At 39.4% G+C, this 18,430-nt stretch overlaps 1 protein-coding gene across 6 annotated transcripts in view; it reads left to right on the forward strand.

Moving 5' to 3' along the window:
* Positions 1-18,430, forward strand: part of dcc (DCC netrin 1 receptor) — a 520,661-nt gene that overhangs the window by 183,984 nt on the left and 318,247 nt on the right. For all 6 annotated transcript variants that reach the window (XM_057819874.1, XM_057819873.1, XM_057819875.1 and 3 more), the window contains exon 3: positions 7,448-7,735. In XM_057819874.1, the coding sequence (XP_057675857.1) occupies positions 7,448-7,735 (288 nt within the window). The remainder of the gene's footprint in view (positions 1-7,447; positions 7,736-18,430) is intronic.

The raw sequence follows: 18,430 nt of genomic DNA on the forward strand, positions 1-18,430 counted from the left end.
TGGGGGTAAGCATGGAACTAAATATACAATCAAAGTGACGATACAACGAGGAGCACCTGGACAGACACAAACACAAAGAGGGGTTAACGAGCACAGGTGGAATCGATATTCTAATAAGCACTAAACAAGCACAAGACACAAACGGAAACAAGATATCTCATGAAAACAAACAAAAAATGGCTCTAAGCAAAACACAAACATGATAGTCCCCTTTCTCAAATTATTATATTTTTAATATTTCCCCTGACTCAAATGTTTGAGATCATCCAGCAAATGTAAATATTTGATGAAGGAAAAAAACAATAAACACAAAATCTTGATTCAATGTTTTTTTTTTTTTTTTTTTTTTTAAAAAGAGTTACTTTATAATCTGTGTCCTCAGCACTCTGATATGATCCAAATGGGAACAGACAGCAGCAGAACTTACATAAGACACACAATCCTGATTCACATTGTCCCCTGTCACCACTTTTTTCCGGGTGATGTCATAGTTACGCTATGACCTTGATGTTGTAAAGAAAAAACTTTCACCTAGTAAAACAACATAAAAACATTGCATGTGTCAGTGACCAAAGAGTACCAGAGTCTAATCTGCTAGAAAGCAATTAAAATTGTATTTGTATTTATTTAGTTTTTACTTAATAATAATAATTCGTCTTGATTAAATTGTTGACATAAAGTAAGGAGTTTTGAACCTTTTCACAATAGCAGAACGTAAAAAAAAAAAGGCACCTGCAGCATTTCAGGAAGTTCACCTATATTTTTCATTGTTACATGAGAAAGCCACAGCTTTGCTCATTTTTAGGGGGTAAGTTAGATTACAGCAGTCGGAAAAAGGGTCGCACTGGTTACAGCAGGAACATAGAGATTTGAATATCATTTGTGAGCTACAGTTGCAACCAAACTGCTGCGAGATATTGTTTCGACTGAGCAGGGTGAAGTTTTGAATCCTTTTTCTATCCCCCCCCCCAAAAAAAAAAATCTGTTTCAAAGGATTGAATCATTTGGAGTGCAATTCTGCTTTAATTGAAGGGACATCATAAAAAGATCGACTGGAACACAGAAACACCTTAAAAACCAAACAAAGCTTTTCTAGATTATCATCGAAACGCCATGCCATTATGAATATATACTGAATTTCATTAGTGATCACAATAGTTCTCTGATCTCCTGATCTCATGATTGGATGTTTTTTCCCCCCACAAATAAAAGGAATTTGGATAATTTAATTTTTTATGATTTGACTGTTCTTTGAAAAGGAACCAAAGCTCCAAGGTTTAGTTGTTACTACTCATCCTTACAGGCAAATGCATGAGTGGGTCACATCCGGTAGGCTTTCGCCATCTTGCGACAACATAGGGGTCAGCCACAAATATACTCTTTCCATGAAAAATACATAATACAGTGGGGAATCTAATACAAAAATCCAGAAAATCACATTGTATAATATTTTAAATAATAAATTTGTATTTAACTGCATGAAATAAGTACTTGATACATTACCAACTAGTAAATATTTCGTCTTAGTTCTTTTTTAAGAACCCCTCCTGTTCTCCACTCATTACCAGAAGTAACTGCACCTGTTTGAACTTGTTACCTGTATAAGAGACACCTGTTCACATGCTCAAACAAACAAACTCCAACCTCTCCACGATGGCCAATACCAAAGAGCTGTGTAAGGACATCAGGGATAAAATAATAGACCTGCACAAGGCTGGGATGGGCTACAGGAAAATATGCAAGCAGCTTGGGGAGAAGGTAACAACTGTTGGAGCGATCATTAGAAAATGGAAGAAGTTCAAGTTGACGGTCAATCTGCCTCGTTCTGGGGCTCCATGCAAGATCTCAGCTTGTGGGGCATCACTGATCATGAGGAAGATGAGGGATCAGCCCAGAACTGCACGGCAGGACCTGGTCAATGACCTGAAGAGAGCTGGAACCACAGTCTCGAAGAAAACCATCGGAAACACATTACGCCGTCATGGATTAAAATCCTACAGCGCACGCAAGGTCCCGCTGCTGAAGCCAGTGTATGTTCAGACACGTCTGAAGTTTGCCACTGACCATCTGGATGATCCAGAGGAGCAATGGGAGAAGGTCATGTGGTCAGATGAGACCAAAATTGAACTTTTTGGTCTAAACTGTGCTGTCGTGTTTGGAGGAAAAAGAAGGATGAGTACAACCCCAAGAACACCATCCCAACCATGAAACATGGAGGAGGAAAGATCATTTTTTGGGGCTGCTTCTCTGCCAAGGGTACAGGACGACTGCACCGTATTGAGGGGAGGATGGATGGGGCTATGTATCGCCAGATGTTGGCTGACAACCTCCTTCCTTCAGTGAGAGCCCTGAAGATGGGTCGTGGCTGGGTCTTCCAGCATGACAACGACCCAAAGCACACAGCCAAGGCAACTAAAGAGTGGCTCCGTAAGAAGCATCTTAAGGTCCTGGAGTGCCTAGCCAGTCACCATCTCTGAACCCGATAGAAAATCTATGGGGGGAGCTGAAAGTCTGTGTTGCCCGGCAGCAGCCCCGAAACCTGAAGGCTCTGGAGAAGATCTGCATGGAGGAGTGGGCCAAAATCCCTGCTGCAGTGTGTGCAAACCTTGTCAAGGACTACAGGAAACGTTTGGTATGTGTAATAGCAAACAAAGGTTTCTGTACCAAATATTAAGTTCTATTTTTGTGATGTATCAAATACTTATTTCGTGCAATTAAATGTAAATGTATTATTTAAAAATCATACGACGTGCTTTTCTGTTTTTTTGTATTAGATTCCGTCCCTCACAGTTGAAGAGAACTTATGATACAAATTACAGACCTCCACATGCTTTGCAAGTGGGAAAATCTGCAGTGTATCAAATACTTGTTTTCCCCACTGTATATACACACAGACATATGTTATATAAATACAAACGTATGCACACACCTACCTGAGCCAATACACGCATACCCACATTCTGTACATAGTTAAAATAATACCCTGCACACGCCAAAAATATACTTTTTTGTAACGTTGAATGAGCTATTTGTTGGACAAGTTATACATATGCATTTCCTATCTGCAGAAAAAAAAAAATTAATTGTATAAGTGACATTATGTTCTTTGAAGAAATTAAATCCTCAAAACTCACAATTGATTTCATTTCATTGTTCAAGCCAAGGGTCCAAAAGTTGGCACGTGTCAGGCAAGCTTTCTTTGTTTGCACAATCAACAACATTTCTGGCCTCTCAATATCCAAGATGTACATAATCGGATGAGAATGTTGATTGGTTAACGAAAGCAAGAGAAAATAATCAACTATGTCAAATTTTTAACTAATACAAGGAAGCTGTCCATATTTTCAGTTAGCACAACATTTGTCTCAGACGTAAAAACATACCAGACGTTTCTGGGTTGGATGACTTTGAACCGTCCATGAAGCTCGGCATGGTTGTGACAATTTTCCCTGTCTGCACAATGGGTTTCACAGTGCTCGTTGTCTATTAAAAAAGTGTTCAGCACAGTCCAAAATTCAAAGTACAGTACTACTTATGCTACTTACTTCCATTTGGATCTGTGTGACACCCCTGTAACTGCAGGGGAAGCCTACCATTTAGGGGCCGTGATTCAGTTTCTTCCCCAATGGGGTGGTGATCTTGGAGCTAGTAAAAATAAAAATATTAATGAAAAAATATATAGCTAAGCAGAACAACGATATCAAGAAAATTTTACAACTTAACCCTATTTGGATCATGTGACAACATTCAAACTACAAAGGACCAGACAAAAGAAATGAAGGCAAAACAACAATACCATACAACAACAAAAACAGAAAGCTGTGAATAGCAGGCAGGTACATATTGAAAAATAAGAGTTCAATACAATGAAAACAACACAAAGGAGACTGTTCACTGTTAATAAAATGTAAAATGCATAAGCAGCGTTAGCCAATTCGCTGCTTAATTCATTAGTACGTATTTAACAATATAAGTATAGCAAAACAATATAAGTATAACAAAGTCACATGCAGTTAGTAAATGAAGACATTGTTTCAATTACGTTAAGAATACTGTATATAAGTACTGTCTTTTCAATTTATTTATTTTCTCCACAAGTGTTGTTTAGCTATTTAACATTTTTAAACATGCATACTCTTTTAAAAACTTTTTCTTTCAGTGCGGCCACTTACCGTGTTTTCTTCGCGAGCGGGGAAATGATGTATGTTGTTTTCGTGACAAAGGTTCATGAAATTTCCTGTTCGGACAGGGGACTGAGTGCTGCGGTATTGCATCATTTCCTGTCCGCGGGATGGGTACTGAGACGAGCGGTGAAGGGTACTGAGAGAGGCGGGCTGCAGCCAGACTCCTCTCCCCTCCTTTGCCGGGACTCCAGTCGTCCGTTCAATTGGCTGACATATTGACATGTGATCAGCATGGATAGTTAGCTCTGATTGGTTCAAATGCCCAAGTTTCCGGGAACAACAAAAAAGAAAAAAAAGAACAAGCTTGTTGAATTAATGCGATAAAAGAAATGGCAATGCAACAGAAAATTGATCAGATCTATAAGAGAAAGGAAAGAATTGAAGAGACTTATTTTATCTGATGGGGAGGTTCAGAACATCTTCCATGTTAACCCTATAATAACTGACCCCAGAAATAATGGGAAAAAATCCAAATTTTCTGTTCATTTTAAAGCTTTACGTGGCCCTTAAAGTGCCTATGACAGGAAAAACAAAAGTCTTAAATAGCATTATTATGTGAATTAGAATAATATTTTGAGACGATTTGACTATAAACAACAATTTGGCAAAGCGCAGATGACGAAAAATTCCTTTTAATCTGCCGTTTAGTCCCTGCCTGTTGTTTCAATCTCTACTCCAATATTTTTACTGGATATTCTTTTTATCTAAGTATTTCTCTACAATTGCTAAATAAATGGTATGGTCATGACAAACAACAGTCTTGTGCGAAATGGAATATGAAATTTTAAAAATGCATTTATTCAGTACAACATGGCAAAATTACTCCATAATGGTCAAAAGTGTTCACTTATTGCACCTCCCGAGCGATATTTTATGCCACCGGTGTTAGTCCGCCTTTTGTCATTTTCCTGCCCCAGCTTCAGAGAGCGTAAGCAAACCAGGAGGCGTGACAGCTAGCCGACATGCTAGCCCGAACGGAGGGCAGTGGGGTTGTCGATTGCCCCCAAATTTCAGCTTGTCGTTCCTCTGCTGCGGGCAGGGTTTGCCGGGGAACCAGCTGGAGAATGATCACCGGACAAACCGGCCGACGTCGGAGGAGCGTGTAGCTGCCCGAGCCCAACCCGAGAAGAGTGGTCTATTACTGGGCACACGAAGAGGCCAATAAGCCCAGTATAGTGCTCTTCCGGCGGGCACGCAAAGAGGACCGAGGGGGGTGTGCGACAAGCCGCCGGTCGCCGGCTAAGTGGCATTTTCGGTGGACAAGGAGCATTGTCAGCCACAAATTGCAAGCCACCTCAGTATTAAAATGTGTGCCATGATCCCAGTATACAGTATGACATAATACAAAACACGATGTTCACTCACTTCCATGTATGTCCAATGGTCCCACAGTTTTCAGACTTGTTTTGGTCATTCCCCGAGGGTGAACGGGAACTTTTTGAAACCCAAAAAGGCTCACACTCCTCTCCCTGGTGCAGCAACAAATCCCTGCAGCACATTTGGCTGGCCTGATGCGAAAAACAAACAAATTAATCCGCAAAATCAGCTGAAGGTCCATCTGCAAGCTATAAAGCAATGCTGTATTGTGAGATGCTGACCCGGGTGACGTCACATTCGCTTTCGTCCTCAACTCGAGACTGGAGCCGGAAGTCACTCATTTTCATGGCGCGGGATTCGAAAATTTAATAAATAAAACGATCGCTTCCACACACCGTGTGAAATATGAAATACTTATAATATAAACATGCTTTTTGCTGTCATAGGCACTTTATGCACACATGCAGAGCTCGTGATAAAACAAATGTAACTAAAGTGACATTGATTTTTTTTTATTGCAATGAGGTCTAGAAATGCTTGTCTCAAATGTGATACATTTGAAAATATAGTTAGTGTGCACATTGGGCTTTTATTTGTTCATTGACCTATGTGAAGCTACTTCTTTATTTCCTTATAATATAAACATGTCATGTAAGTTAATGTTTCTTTTTTTGCACATTATTGAACAAATACAATTTTGAATCAAAATCAGTTTGTCGTGTATGCCTTGTTACAGTAAGTATAATGCAGTAGCCTAATGCTTGTTTAAAACCTGTTTTATGTTATAGGTATAACTGCCAAAAGCAGTTGTCTTTGCATTTCTGTGGTTTTAGGAAGTCTGACCCCCCCCCCCCCCCAAAAAAAAAAAAAAAAAAATTCTATCTCTGTACCGACCTTTATGTAAGGGAGTTCCGGCAAGAAATTCATGCCACTTCAACCCTGGATACAACCATTCTTTAACTATGCATTAACTATCCATTTTTCAAAGAGCCAACCTCAGTGAAGTATATTGTTCTTTTGAGAAAGTAACCAGGAAGCTGTATATTGCATATGTACTGATACAATATCTTTGAATTTATCAGTTTTTTCCACTTGTGTACTGGGCATGGACATAACAACATAGCCTTTATTAATTTTATGACAATAATTTATTAATTTAGAATCTGTGTTTATTTGGCAACTAATCCAGTGTGTGGGCTACTCAAAAGTGAGCTCCAGGTCATCCGTGAAAACGGCGGGATGGATAAATGACTGTGTGGAAGTTCTTCGAACACACGCTTGTAACAGTCTGTCGCCACGGGCACCGAATTCACAGAGTTCTCAGCATGAGGTTGATGTGCAACCAGCAAACTGGCAAAATGTTCACAGTTTATCACGCGTTTAAAAAATGTCTTACAGGGACATGTGAACTCTGTAGCCTCAATATTACAAAACAACACTTAGGTAAGACTTTTGAGAGTGAGACTGGCGATGGGAGGCTTCTGTGTTTATATGACCACAGGCTCTTCGCACTTGACGCGGCTCTGACCAGACAGGAAGTGGCAGGTGTTCTTGACTCCCAGTCATCCATGATATTTGAACTGCCCTTTGATTTCAGTCTGGAATTTGTTTGTCCTTCTGTTGTTTAGAAACATAGCTGTTGTCAAAACCTGTTGTATCACAATTTTCATTGTGTTCTTTCATTTATTTTTTTTATTCTTGTTGAACTCTTCCCTGTCAGCTCACTGTGTTTTTTTCAACTTGGTCTATCACTCTGTGTTTGTAGTAGCGATGTCTAAAGATTTCAAATAATGTGATATCGCTGTAATAGAATTGACTCAATACCACCATAGTCGTGGTTTTATCTCAGTATGAAATATTGAGGCGTTGAATACCATGACGAGCACAATGGAAACTAGTAAATGAGTATATATATCTGTTAACCGTTCTATCTTTTCTCTCTCCAGGTCCTTTAAGGGTTGTTGTACCTACAGAGTCAGTTTCATCATACCTTGGCGACACTGCATTGCTCCGTTGCGAGGTCTCAGGAGAACCCACGCCAATCATCCGCTGGCAGAAAAACCGGGACGATCTGCCGATGACCTTTGACTCCTCTTCCCGCCTGGCTGTGCTGCCATCCGGTTCTCTGCAGGTCAGCCGAGTTCAACCTCCAGACTCAGCCACGTATCGCTGTCTGGCCGACAACCCTGGCAGCACAAGGACGGGGACAGATGCCGAGCTACGGGTGCTCCCAGGTGATTGACCTATCATTGATGAACTTCAATACATTAATTGAGACTTAAAGCAGAAGTTCAAAATTTTTGGCCTTAGGCTTAATCTTTGAGTTGGCGAGGGTTTAATTAGTCGGTAGAGTTGATTTCAACAAATTCTGTGTAGTTTGTTGTTCAATAATTTCCGGAGTGGCTAAGCTAGCGCGAGTAAATGGTCCCTTCCTAGTGTGGCAACATGTGGGGTTTTAAAATTTGTTTTAAAAGTTTGTTGGTCAACGCCACCCTGGATTTTACCAGGGAATTATAGTTAAAAAGTTAGTAATTGGTAATTAGCCCAAAGTGTCAACAGATGGACGATCTATCCTGCCAATGTAGTTACCCCTCTCCTGCTGCAAGCCTGTGTGCACATTTGTTGCTTGTGAAGCATCCACAGAATTACCACCTTTATACAACACAAAAGGTGTTATATAAAGGTGGTAATTCTTCACGGTACTGTTTATTGTGCGTTTTCAATTGTGGTAGAATACTTGGGGCGAGTTGGTGTGAGAAAACTTGGGGTGAGTTGATGTGATTGTTTTTGATGATGTGCAGACGCTAAGTGATACATGGTAATCGTTTGTGTGGATTGTTATTGCTGTGGAGGTAGTTATAAACGCAAAACTGCTGTTTTTGAAGACTAAACTGATTTTATTTAATTTTTATTTTAGTCTAATTCTGCAAGTGTTGATGTCATGAGCAGCTGAATAAAGCCAGCAAACCAAACAGACGTCTGACATCGTTATTTCTGAGCTTAGCTTGCTGTTTAGCTAGGACTTAGCGCACAGTACAATGACGTATGATAAATGTTTTTGGATAGTTATTTGAGATTTTGGGGTACTTAAAGTGTTAATTGCGACTTACACGGAAATTCGGGTTACATCGCCAGCGTAGGAACAGAACTTGTTTGGAACCCGGGGACTACCTGTAATGTAAGCATATGCTTCCTCCCGTCTGCCTTTGTATTCTTCTTCGGTTCCTTCCTTCGGGCAAATCATATCACATTTGTAATTGTCAATGATTGTCAATGACACCGATGATGATGACAATAAATATTTCATTCATTCATTCAATGTACTGATTAACTGAATGGTCACTAACGCCTGATTCTGTGACCAACAAGGAAATCTGCTGTGATATTTCTTTTGTTTTCCATTTTTTTCTCATGTGCTAAACTTTTGTCTTGTTTGTAAACCTTGATATATAACATTTTTTAAAAATCTAATATTTATATTGTGATGAATTGTTATTACTTTTTTAGGATGATGGTTCGTGCACTAGTTTCTATTTGCCAAGGCATTGCTGATGAAACTTCCCAATTCTTGAAGCAAATCATGTTGTATTCTTCACAACTGTGCAGCCTGCAGGCCAACCTAAGGGCAAACAAATCAGAAACCACAGGAGACTGAAGTGTGCATGTGGTTGTTTGTGTGTGTATTATTTTATGTCCTTGGGCTTCACTTGTCAAACTGGGAAACAAGTCTCTTAACCAAACCTTTCTGAGTTTGACAGATGATGAATGAGACATCATGTCTTCCTGTCAAAGCAGGAACTCCCATTTTTGGGGTTAAGTTTTGGTCATTTTGTTACATGTAGCAGATTTAAGTTCCACTTGGACTGGATAGGATAGTTTTGATCAAAAATTACAATTGGGTACCCTAAACACGAACAATAGCATTGATGAGTTCACTCACAAAAGCGGAAAACCAGTAAAATATTAAGCAATTAATAGTCTAATAAGGAAACAATATTTTTATTAACATTATTTTACAACTTTGTTGTGAGGAACATCAGCAAAAGTATATACAGTATATATACAGTGGGACAAATAAATATTTAGTCAACCACTAATTGTGCAAGTTCTCCCACTTGAAAATATTTGAGAGGCCTGTAATTGTCAACATGGGTAAACCTCAACCATAAGAGACAGAATGTAGAAAAAAAAAACAGGAAAATCACATTGTTTGATTTTTAAAGAATTTATTTGCAAATCATGGTGGAAAATAAGTATTTGGTCAATACCAAAAGTTCATCTCAATACTTTGTTATGTACCCTTTGTTGGCAATAACGGAGGCCAAACGTTTTCTGTAACTCTTCACAAGCTTTTCACACACTGTTGCTTGGATTTTGGCCCATTCCTCCATGCAGATCTCCTCTAGAGCAGTGATGTTTTGGGGCTGTCGTTGGGCAACACGGACTTTCAACTCCCTCCACAGATTTTCTTTGGGGTTGAGATCTGGAGACTGGCTAGGCCACTCCAGGACCTTGAAATGCTTCTTACGAAGCCACTCCTTTGTTGCCGTGGCTGTGTGTTTGGGATCTTTGTCATGCTGAAAGATCCAGCCACGTCTCATCTTCAATGCCCTTGCTGATGGAAGGAGATTTTCACTCAAAATCTCTCAATACATTTCCCCATTCATTCTTTCCTTTATACAGGTCAGTTGTCCTGGTCCCTTTGCAGAAACACAGTCCCAAAGCATGATGTTTCCACCCCCATGCTTCACAGTGGGTATGATGTTGTTCGGATGCAATTCAGTATTCTTTCTCCTCCAAACACGAGAACCTGTGTTTCTACCAAAATGTTATGTTTTGGTTTCATCTGACCATAACACATTCTCCCAGTCCTCTTTTGGATCATCCAAATGCTCTCTAGCGAACCACAGACGGGCCTGAACGTGTACTGACTTCAGCAGGGGGACACGTCTGGCAGTGCAGGATTTGAGTCCTTGGCGGTGCATTGTGTTACTGATAGTAGCCTGTGTAACTGTAGTCCCAGCTCTCTGTAGGTCATTCATTAGGTCCCCCCGTGTGGTTCTGGGATTTTTGCTCACGGTTCTTGTCATCATTTTAACACCACGGGGTGAGATCTTGCATGGAGCCCCAGATCGAGGGAGATTATCAGTGGTCTTGTATGTCTTCCATTTTCTAATAATTGCTCCCACAGTTGATTTCTTATCACCAAGCGTTTTACCTATTGCAGATTCAGTCTTCCCAGCCTGGTGCAGGTCTACAATTCTGTCTCCGGTGTCCTTCGACAGCTCTTTGGTCTTGGCCATAGTGGAGTTTGGCGTGTGACTGACTGAAGTTGTGGACAGGTGTCTTTCATACCGATAATGAGTTAAAACAGGTGCCATTAATACAGGTAACGAGTGGAGCCTCGTGAGACCTCATTAGAAGAAGTTAGCCCTCATTGACAGCCAGAAATCTTGATTGTTTGTAGGTGACCAAATACCCTTTTCCCACTGCAATTTGGAAATAAATTCTTTAAAAATCAAACAATGTGGTTTTCTGTTATTATTATTTTTTCCCCCCACATTCTGTCTCTCATGGTTGAAGTTTACCCATGTTAACAATTACAGGCCTCTCTAATCTTTTCAAGTAGGAGAACTTGCACAATTGGAGGTTGACTAAATTCTTATTTGCCCCACTTTACAGTCCTGGCCAAAAGTATTGGCACCCCTGCAATTCTGTCAGATAATAATCAATTTCTCCCAGAGAAATGATTGCAATTACAAATGCTTTGGTAGTAATATCTTCATTTATTTTGCTTGCAATGAAAAAACACAAAAGAGACTGAAAAAAAAAAAATCAAATTATTATCGTTTTACACACAACTAAAAAAAAATGGGCCGGACAAAAGTATTGACACCCTTAGCCTAATACTTGGTAGCACAACCTTTAGACAAAATAACTGCGAACAACCGCTTCTGGAATTCATCAGTGAGTTTCTTACAATGCTCTGCTGGAATTTTAGACAATTCTTCTTTGGCCAACTGTTCCAGGTCTCTGAGATTTGAAGGGTGCCATCTCCAAACTGCCATTTTCAGATCGCTCCACAGGTGTTCTAAGGGATTCAGGTCTGGACTTTAGAAGTCTCCAGTGCTCTCACTCAAACCATTTTCTAGTGCTTTTGGAAGTGTGTTTTGGGTCATTGTCCTGCTGAAAGACCCATGACCTATGAGAGAGACCCAGCTTTCTCACACTGCGCCCTACATCATGCTGCAAAATTTGTTGATAGTCTTCAGACTTCATAATGCCACGCACACGGTCAAGCAGTCCAGTGCCAGAGGTAGCAAAGCAACCTCAAAACATCAGGGAACATCCGCCATGTTTGACTGTGGGGACCGTGTTCTTTTCTTTGAAGGCCTCATTTTTTTTTCTTGCTATAAGCTCTATATTGATGTCTTTTCCCAAAAAGCTCCACTTTTGTCTCATCTGACCAGAGAACATTCTTCCAAAACGTTTTTGGCTTTCTCAGGTAAGTTTTGGCAAACTCCAGCCTGGCTTTTTTATGTCTCTGGGTCAGGAGTTGGGTCTTCCTGGGTATCCTACCATAGAGTCCCTTTTCATTCAGATGCCGATGGATAATACAGGTTGACACTGTTTTACCCTCGGACTGCGGGAGAGCTTGAACTTGTTTGGATGTTAGTCGAGGTTCGTTATCAACCATCAGCACAATCTTTCGTTGAAATCTCTCGTCAATTTTTCTCTTCCATCCACATATAGGTAGGTTAGCCACAGTGCCATGGATTTTACACTTATTGATGACACTGCGCATGGTAGACACAGGAACAGGAACTCCATGCTTAATGTGGTGCAGACAAGGACACAGGACAGAGGTTGAGCCAACTTTAATCCATTAAACCATGCAAGTTTGATTTAGTTATTGCCACCACCTGTTATGTGCCACAGGTAAGTAATTTGTACTGTTAATTACAAAAATTAGAGAAGCATCACATGATTTTTCAAAGCGAGCCAATACTTTGGTCAGGCTCATTTTTCGAGTTTTGTGTAAAATGATTTTTTTTAAATTGTTTTTCCCCATTCTCTTTTGTATTTTTTCATTGCAAGCAAAATAAATGGAGATATGACTACTAGGAGAAATTGAGCATTATCTGACAGAATTGCAGGGGTGCCAATACTTTTGGCCAGCACTTCATATTTAATTACAATGAATTCAAATGCAAAAATATTTCTTTCCTGGGTTCCTCAAAATGTCTGTTGCATCAAATGATGGAAGGTGAAAGAAATTAGCTTCTCTATCTTAGCTGAAACTGCACTGGTTGCCTGTCAATTGTAAGAAATTGTATTATTCATCGTATTTTTCGGACTACGCAGTCGCAGGGGTTTCTTTTTTCATTGTTTGGCCGGCGGTGCAATTTATACTCTGGAGTGATTTATGTGTGAAATTATTAACAATTTATCATATAATTTCACGTTTTTTCACACTAAACCGCAAGAGGGCGCTCAAGGCGTGTGTTTCAACATTGACGGTAACTTAAAAAAAACAAATGAAAGAAACTGAGAATGGCTGAACAAAATTGCACCGAAAAGGAAATATTCTGGAGATTACAATCAAATAGCAGAAAGAAAGTTTGGAGTTAGCGAGAAACTTTTAAGGGACTTGCGAAATGCGGAGGTTCTTCTGTTGTTCTCTTTTCTGTTTGAATTGCCTTTCAAGATGACATGTCTGTTCTTGGTGTTGGATTTTCTCCAATACATTTCCCCTTATAATGTGACTCATACATCCGGTGCAACTTATAATGTACAGTGGCGTTCCTAGCCCACACGGTGCCCTCGGCGACAAGACACTTTGACACCATAATTTCTCAGTAATTCACTTCACAAGCCATTCTCACATCATCATTGAAGCAGCATGAACCGGGAAACGCAGAACTGGAAATAAAAGCACGAGCAGTTCCAAAATAGTTTGTCATTTTGGGGTTGCGTGCAGACAGTGCATGCGGTCTGCAGGGGGTGTCTTTTCAGCGCGAGGGGCGACAATTGTAATAGTAGACAATAATTCGCGTGTACTTCGCATGCATGTGCCACTAGCAATATGCCGCCCCGGGCGACTTCCCTAATCCCGACCCTGCCAGGAACCACCATTGATAATGTATGTTTTTTTGCCTATTCATTGCACATTTGTTGGCTGGTGCGACTTCTACTCATGTGTGACTTATAGTCAGAAAAATACAGCACTATGCAGTAGAGTTGTGCATCGACACCGCCCTCACGATTCGATTCGATTACGATTTGGAAGGCCACGATTCAATTCAATTCGATTCGATTCGATTCAGAGGGTCACGATTCAATTCGGTTCGATTCGGCAATGCATTGCGATGCATTAAAGCCTGGGATGCATTAAAATTCTAAAGCAAAGCATATTTTTTGTGAATCATGAGCCAACACAAGCGGACAGACATTAAACAACTTTTTATTGGCTCTTGTGTCACTCCTGGTCGAAGTCAAATGAAAATAGTATACTTTCATATATATCTTTTAAAAAAAAAATCAGATCACAGCATTTAATTAGTGCTTATAATGAGACCAGGGCTTTCTCTTTTTTTTTTTTTTTTTTTTACACACAGTAGCAGCCTTTCACACAATGCAACATCTGAACTCCTGTGCAAAATCAGTAATAACAGTCACTGTATTTTAGTCACAACGACCCATCAATAAAAATATTCAAGTAAATATTAAAGAAAACGACAAAGAAAATATTGTAGTGCAGCAGCATCTTTATCGCAATATCAATCCAGGGATCAGTTCAGTTGCAAACAAAACATCAACTAAATTGCAATGTAGAACAAAAGTCAAATGTAGGCTTAGCCAATCTTATATCTATAATATTTCTCGCGCCGTCTTTCTCCGTTTCAGCCATTGCTATGTTATGTCCTATCTCTCTGCTCTCTCGATTACAACTGCGCTTGTCTGTGACGTTACTCCGGTAAGGAAGCGGATTTGGGTTCCTCGTCCCCCCTGCATAGAGGTTAGATCTTGTACCCGAACCCGACCTGACCCGAAATGTTAAGCATTCACGTTTCGGTGGGTCGGGTCGGGCCGCCGTGCCGGACTAATAAAGTATTTAAAAAAAAAAAAAAAAATGCGCAGAGGGCTGTGGCGCAGCTCTCTTTTTCTTCTCCTCCCGTTATTTCATTGTGTGAATGCTTTTATAATTCTCATAAATATATGTAGACTATTTAAATATTGAGTAAACTTGCGTTTTTTTCCTGCCAACTGAGAATTCGTTACGAAAGACACTTTTATTTACGCACACAAAGGCAAATGTTATCCTTTTGAATCTTCTCCTCTGTGTGTCTGTAAAACCGTTTTTTTTTTAATCAAACTTTCCCAGCGTTATTTCGTTGTGTAAATGCTTCTATAAATTTCATAAAAATATGTAGATTATTTAAATATTGAGTAAACTTGCGTTTTTTTTCCTGCCAACTGAGAATTCGTTACGAAAGACACTTTTATTTACGCACACAAAGGCAAATGTGATCCTTTTGAATCTTCTCCTCTGTGTGTCTGTAAAATGTGTTTTTTTTTTTTTTTTTTTTTTAAATCAAACTTTCCCAGCGTTATTTCGTTGTGTAAATGCTTCTATAAATTTCATAAAAATATGTAGACTATTTAAATATTGAGCAAACTTGCGTTTTTTGTCTGCCAACTGATAATTTGTTAGGAAAGACACTTTTATTTATGCACACAAAGGCAAATGTGATCCTTTTGAATCTTCTCCTCTGTGTGTCTGCAAAAACGTGTTTTTTTTATATTAAACTTTCACAGCGTTATGTCGTTGTGTAAAGGCTTTTATAACTCTTATAAAAATATGTAGACTATTTAAACAGTAATAAAACTTGAAGAAATGAAAATAAATTGCTGCTGCGTTTTTTTTTTCCGCATCACTCGGCTCGGGCATGCAGATCTATAGTTAATTGATCTGGCCGGTCGGGCTTCAATACCAACGGGCCGTGTCGGGTTGGGCTGGAATTTTTTAGGCCCGATCTAACCTCTATGGGCTTGCTTTGAATATAAAGTAGCTCTCTCTACAGGTAAACATGAGAATAACAATACAAATGGGGAAACCAAATCCATTGCATCACCGGAATTGCGCAGGGAAGATTTTTGAACGTACTTATATATTTTAAAATGCGCTGAATCGATTCAGCGTGTTGCCCGCATCGAATCGAATCGTCCCTGCCCCGCATTGGGATGCATCGCTGCATCGATTATTGTTGACACCCTTACTATGCAGTATATTCAACAATAAAGAATCAAAAATGTTTCCTCATGCTTTACATTTAATGGTTGATCATTTTGATCACAAAAAGATGTTTGTGTTATTGTTTGGCTTTCACCTGAAGAAATGCATGGACACAAAAACTTACCTGGTAAAATAGTTCAGCACGATTGAATTGAAAATTGAAAAGGACAAGTGAGCAGCGTGGGAGAGATGCCTCCCAGGTTGGTAGAACCTGTGCTTATGGAGGAAGTGGAGTGCATGGGTGAGGGTGTTGTGAAACCAAAACAACGGAGAAGCCTAGAAACCAGACAGACAGAAAGCTGAGTGAGGAAAGTGTCAGTGGAAATTCCATTGTGCAACTCTCAACTGTGGATAATAGGTGTGTGAAAAAGTGAAAGTGCTGAGAAGCTGTCAAAAGTTTACATGAAAAATGCAGCAGACTCTGGATGCTTCTGTTATGAGAAATGTCACTAGATAGTTGCAAAGTCTCATCAAGAAAAATATGCTTGTATTATGTTTTTTACCTCCTGTATATTTTGATCTTGCACCCAGTTAACACTGCTTTCATTCAATATTGCTTCACATATTATTTATCGGTATTGAAACATTTTCATTAATGCAGTCATCCGGGCTATGATAGTTCACATAACTCTGTTAATGTGCCTTTCACGCATTGCCCATGCCTGTCACGCATTGCCCATGCCTTTGACACAATGACATAGCATGACTGAATTTCTTTAAATATATTTTACTGCAATTACAAGAGTCAAAAATAACGAGTACATTTTGTCCTTGGCCAGGCCTGACTGGTTTTATGGACATTCGTTCGAAGTTGTAAAATTCATTAAACACTGCTGACACATTTATTTTCACTCACTAGACACGTGCTGGTGCTTGGTTTGTTAAAATAGGCAAAAACAAAAACAAACAAAAAACATTTTTCCAAAGATGATAAAACACACTGGTACTCAGTGACGCGAGAAGTGGGGTGCTGAGGGTGCTGCAGCACCCCCTGGTGTTGGAGAGACAAAAAAGTTCTGGTAGATTTTTTTTTTAATTTCGAGATTAAATATATACAGGTAGTCCCCGTTTTAAGACATACTCGGTTTACGTGATTTGGACAATACGGCGCCGAAGTCTCCTCCACATTTTGTTTCCAGCTGTTTTCTTTTTTAGTTGTGTAAGCAGTACCTTATTTTGCCTCACAGTATTTTTTACTTTACTTTATCAATATGCCGTGTTCTGTCCTCACTAAAAGTGAAGTTGTTCAGCTTGACAGACAGAAAACAAGGCAATTGTGTTTTTTTTTAAGCTAATTACTTCCTTCAATTTTGACCATTTTTAAAGCTAAACTACACGTATGTACACTTATGTTCAAAACGACACTCGTTTTAACAATAAAACATTGGACACAAAACAATTGGTGTTCAAACGTCCATTTAGTCTGATCAATATTTAAATTTAGTAGATAAAATTAGACTGATTTCCCTAACAAAAGTCCGCTAGCTTAAATGCTACAAATGCTAACGTATTTACAATTCTCATAGCAAATCTCCGCAAACTGTAGCTCTGAACTACTAAATACATACGCAAACATATATTAGCTGAAACAACTTACAGGCTTATGTGGGCCAAACTATAGCAAAGCTGTCCTTTATCCATGTCAGACGTCTGAATCTGCTCCTTAGTCATAAGAGGTGGCAGTCCAGCCAGACCCAACACTTCCACCAGATGGCAGTTTATCCTTCATCATTAAGCATAGTACAATGCATTAGGACTTTTTGGAAAGTTATTTTGAGATTTAGGGTTACTTAAAGCGTAAATTCCGACTTATGCGGAAATTTGGGTTACATCGCCAGCGTAGAAACGGAACTCATTCGTAAACTGGGGACTACCTGTATGTTAAAAAAAATATTATTTCTTTATTTTTTTGTATTAATAACACCATGCTTGCTACCTGGTCATGACGATTAAGGCCCTATTGAAACAGATAAGTAAACCTTTGACAGAAGTGGCTTTAACATGGCACAAAAACAAATTAGCAATTTTTTTCCTTACAAAATCAGCGAAATTTTCTCAATTTCAATTCGAAGTCAAAAATGAAGATGACTGTCCTTTGGTGTCTTCACATATGTAAGAAATGCTTGAAATGTAGCCATATCATTGTTTTTTTGTTGTTGTTGCATGTAGTATTTTTACGACAGAAAAGGTGACATTAGTGGCAGTCAGATACAATTTTATTTTTTTCAGGTCATTCATTGCCAGATAGAGGCAGCACGACAAAACGCCACGCTAACAAATAAGTAAAAACATCAACATGGCTTACCTCTTCAGGGCAGGCTGTGGCAAACAATGGATCAGCATTGTCATCTGTAGGACCATGGCCCCTAACAAAATGTTTACTGCATATGAAGCTGAATGGCTTCACCTTGCTGGCGTTAAACTGTTTTTTTGAACGTCCGCACAACTCGATCCATTCATCACATTTTTTCCTCTGAGTTTTTGGCTTCAGGAAACGTATGCAGAAAACATCCTTCATATGTCATAATGTCTCGAGTCGTTTGTACAAGTTCTATAGCAGCAGTTTTTACTCGGCATGTTCTTTTTTTGAAAGATTACCGGCAGAAAACAAGCAGTACTAGCATGGGTTGTA

The sequence above is a fragment of the Corythoichthys intestinalis genome, chromosome 17, assembly GCF_030265065.1.
Source record: "Corythoichthys intestinalis isolate RoL2023-P3 chromosome 17, ASM3026506v1, whole genome shotgun sequence".
Classification (NCBI taxonomy): domain Eukaryota; kingdom Metazoa; phylum Chordata; class Actinopteri; order Syngnathiformes; family Syngnathidae; genus Corythoichthys; species Corythoichthys intestinalis.